Here is a 4,002-nt window from a genome sequence, read left to right as displayed (position 1 = left end):
CCCCTCAGAGACCTCAGTCCCTCTCCTCAGTCCCCCGGCCCCCCTCAGAGACCTCAGTCCCTCTCCTCAGTCCCCCTGCCCCCCTCAGAGACCTCAGTCCCCCGGCCCCCCTCAGAGACCTCAGTCCCTCTCCTCAGTCCCCCTGCCCCCCTCAGAGACCTCAGTCCCCCTGCCCCCCTCAGAGACCTCAGTCCCTCTCCTCCCTGCCCCCCTCAGAGACCTCAGTCCCTCTCCTCAGTCCCCCTGCCCCCCTCAGAGACCTCAGTCCCTCTCCTCAGTCCCCCTGCCCCCCTCAGAGACCTCAGTCCCTCTCCTCAGTCCCCCTGCCCCCCTCAGAGACCTCAGTCCCTCTCCTCAGTCCCCCTGCCCCCCTCAGAGACCTCAGTCCCTCTCCTCAGTCCCCCTGCCCCTCTCAGAGACCTCAGTCCCTCTCCTCCCTGCCCCCCCTCAGAGCCTGCCCGGGCGCTCGGCGGTGCCCCCGGGGAAGAGGCTGTCCAGGGACAGGTCGCTGCTGCCCATGCCGGCCATGCGGCTCCGCAGCAGGAAGTGCGTCCGGCGCTGCAGCAGCCGCTGCTGCTCCTGCTTCAGCTCCACGTAGGAGCGGGAGAAGGTGTGGAAGATGGAGGTGACGGGGAAGGCCATGAGCAGGATGCCGCTCAGGATGCTGCTCAGCGCCACCACCTGGCCGGGGATGGAGCGCGGCACCATGTCGCCGTAGCCCACCGTGGTCATGGTGATGACGGCCCACCAGTAGGTGGCCGGGATGCTGCTGAACTCCCGCGCCGAGGCCATCTCGTTCTCGATCAGGTAGAGCAGCGGGGAGAAGAGGGCGATGGCCACGCACAGGAAGAGCAGCAGCAGGCCGAACTCGCGCGTGCAGCGCCGCGCCGTGAGCCCCAGCGTCTGCAGGCCCAGGGAGTGGCGGGCCAGGCGCATGACGTACAGGATGCGGAGGGCCCGCAGCACGCGCAGAACCAGGCCCACCTTGTCCAGGTAGCTGCTGCCCGAGCCGGGCCGCTTCTCCAAGGTGGAGGTGCTGTCCACCACCAGGGTGATGTAGTAGGGCAGGATGGCCATCACGTCGATGAGGTTCAGCGGCCGCCGCAGGAAGGCCAGCTTGCTCCGGTCCTGGATGAAGCGCAGGGTGAACTCCAGGGAGAACCACGCCACGCACACCGTCTCCACGATGAAGATGTTGTAGCACATCTGGGAACACGTTCCCTACGGAGGGAGGAAGAATACAAACGGGGGAGATTTAAAAGGCATCGCTGATGCTATGTGCGGAACATTTACTGTAGCCACCAGAGGGCGCCATTGCAATATAAATAGCAACAAATGGAGGAGAAAACCATATCACACAACCACCAAATAGAAAATACCCTGATAATTAAGACACACACACACACACACACACACACACGCACACGCACACGCACACGCACACGCACACACACACACACACACACACACACACACACACACACACACAGGCGCTAAACCATGGGAGATGCTACAATCACCTGAGTAGCAATGTTAATTAAAGTGTCATCTTCTTTTCATGAGACTCAGTCAGGCGTTGTGTGAGAATGAATACACAGTGAGATCTCCTCACACAACCTAATAGCCCATCATTGAATCTCAGCTTAACTATTGGAAGCTGAATCAACATAATGAGGAGTAAAGATGGAGATCCCCCCGCACATGCACAAAACCACACACACACCCTACGCACGGCATCCACACAAACGCCCTCATGCAGATACACACACACACATCAAGTTTTTTCTAAGAATTCTGTGTGAGCCCTGAATTATTCATTGGTGTTTTATTTTATTTTGCATGACTAAAGGGGACAGGAAACTTTGTTAGACTTAATCACAAGCATCTGATCTGCTTAAGAACAAAGCCAATTAAATATTATTTTAGAAAGTAATTATTGCTTGCCCTCCATTTTACTTTTCCTTCATAAATCAACTTTCAAGATTTCCAATGTGCATGTCCGATGAGGTGACACAAGGCAGGGGTTTAAAGTCATTGAAATGACGTTACACTACCAGATGGCTCCTTCTCACTGGGCTTATTTGGATGTTGTGCTCTAATATGGTGGACCTAATGATGATGAGCTGAGCCTGTCTACCGTCGTGAGTTCACAGGAGTTCTGCTAGCGATTTTCTACACCCCCCACGTGGTCAGGAATTATTAGGGGTTTATCATCAATCGTATTAAATATAATAAAATACTATTTAAAAACCTAAAAAAGGGACCTTGAATATGGACGCTGATGTTAGTACCATCCCTATTGTTATAGGCAAGGCAAGGCAAGGACAATGCCTTGCAAGGCATACAACATGGGATTGTCACGCTCCCGAGCCTCAATTGTAATAGTATAGTATAATAATTCATCAATAAACATAATCACCATTTATCGTGGAAACATCTTGTACATTGTCACCATGGTGGTCCTATAAACGATGACCTGATTACATGCTGATCGAACCGAGCACTCCGGCGTGTGACCGTCGTTTGGCAGGCTGTGCCTTGCAATCAAAAATAACAACGTACCAAAGAGGCTGCAAATAATCCAAGCAGAATTAGACCTGGATCAGCTCCAACAGCCCGCGGTGCCTGTACTCACCGCCTCCTCCTCCTCCCGCATGGCGGGCATGGTGCTGACGGACAGGTTGACGGCGGTGATGGTGACGAACAGCACTGACAGGCAGGCGAAGATCTTCCCCGGCAGGCCCGACTGCGGCCTCTCCACCATGTCCCGCAGCCTCGCCATGCAGCGGCTGGTCCGCGTGGCCCCCTCCCCGCCCTCCTCGCCGGACCCCCCGGCCCGGCCCCCGCCGCCGCTCTCCGTCTCCATCATGTCCTCCATCAGGTCCTCGTCCTCGGCCCGCTCCAGCTCCTCGCACTCCTCCACCCGCTGCAGGAGGCGGCGGCGGCAGCACCACTCCATGCTCTCCTCGGGGAGCCCCCAGTAGAGGAGCTCCTCGCGGAAGGAGAGCGCGCACATCTCCCGCAGCGAGCGCAGCTTGCCGGCGCGCAGGAAGGTGAGGATGGTGCGGAAGGCGCAGGGGCTGCGGTCGAAGAAGAACTCGTTGCGCGCCACGTCGTAGTCGTCGCACACGCGCATGATCTCGTCGAAGCTGCGGCACAGGTGCAGCCGGCCCAGGCGGGACAGCGGGAAGTCCTCCAGGGTGCTCCAGGGCAGCTGGTAGCGCACGCCGCCCACGTTGACCACGGCGTAGGGCCGGCGCCGGGCGCTGGCGGCCGTCGGCGGGGCGGCGTCCGTCCCCCCACAGCCGCCGGTGGGCTCCGGGGCCAGCTGGGCCCGCTTGTAGAAGGCCCCCTTGAGGGCCTCGGTCTCCTGGGGCGGCGGGAGGTTGAGCGAGGTGTCGGAGTCACAGCTCAGGGCGCTGTAGTCGTAGTCGGAGCCGTCGCCCGCCAGGAGGGCCATGTTGGCTCCCCTCTTCCTCCTCCTCCTCTTCCTCCTCCTCCTCCTCCTCCTCCTCCTCCTCCTCCTCCTCCTCTCCCTCCTATCCCGGGACGCCACTCACATCCCCCGCGAAGAGCTGTATACCGGCACGGCCTAGCCTGGGGCAGCCTGCGATAGGACCAGAGAGGAGAAAGACATCCCCACGTCTTAACTTATTATATTTAGATCATAGAATAGCAGGTAATATACTAAAACATATACCTTTATATATTCCTTCCACTGAATAATCGTGTAATGTTGTTGTGAGGCAAGTTATAGCAAATTTAGATTTGAGATTTAAAATGGTTAAAATGGGATTTTAAAAACATGAGGTCACACACAGATCGCACACAGTTCAAACAATTATTGACATTACATTTCATTTTGATAACGTGTTCATATGTATGGACCGTTTTCAATTACATTTGTAGCTTCCATTTGAGGCAGGTAACATGAACATGGCCGCTTATATAATACAACACACACTGGAAGAATAATGATGTGCACTTAGATGTGTTTTCCGC

General features: G+C 56.4%; 1 protein-coding gene across 2 annotated transcripts in view; it reads right to left on the bottom strand.

Moving 5' to 3' along the window:
• Window positions 1-390: 390 nt before the first annotated feature.
• kcng1 (potassium voltage-gated channel, subfamily G, member 1) overlaps window positions 391-4,002 on the bottom strand; it is a 10,773-nt gene continuing 7,161 nt past the window's right edge. For both annotated transcript variants that reach the window (XM_030367597.1, XM_030367605.1), the window contains exons 2-3: window positions 2,636-3,607; window positions 391-1,221 (exon numbers count right to left, since the gene is read on the bottom strand). In XM_030367597.1, coding sequence (XP_030223457.1) covers window positions 448-1,221; window positions 2,636-3,460 — 1,599 coding nt within the window. In that variant the 5' untranslated portion in view covers window positions 3,461-3,607 and the 3' untranslated portion in view covers window positions 391-447. The remainder of the gene's footprint in view (window positions 1,222-2,635; window positions 3,608-4,002) is intronic.

Source organism: Gadus morhua, chromosome 1 (assembly GCF_902167405.1).
Source record: "Gadus morhua chromosome 1, gadMor3.0, whole genome shotgun sequence".
Classification (NCBI taxonomy): domain Eukaryota; kingdom Metazoa; phylum Chordata; class Actinopteri; order Gadiformes; family Gadidae; genus Gadus; species Gadus morhua.
The sequence above is the reverse complement of the archived record's forward strand: the minus strand, read 5'-3'. Positions and strand labels throughout refer to the sequence as shown.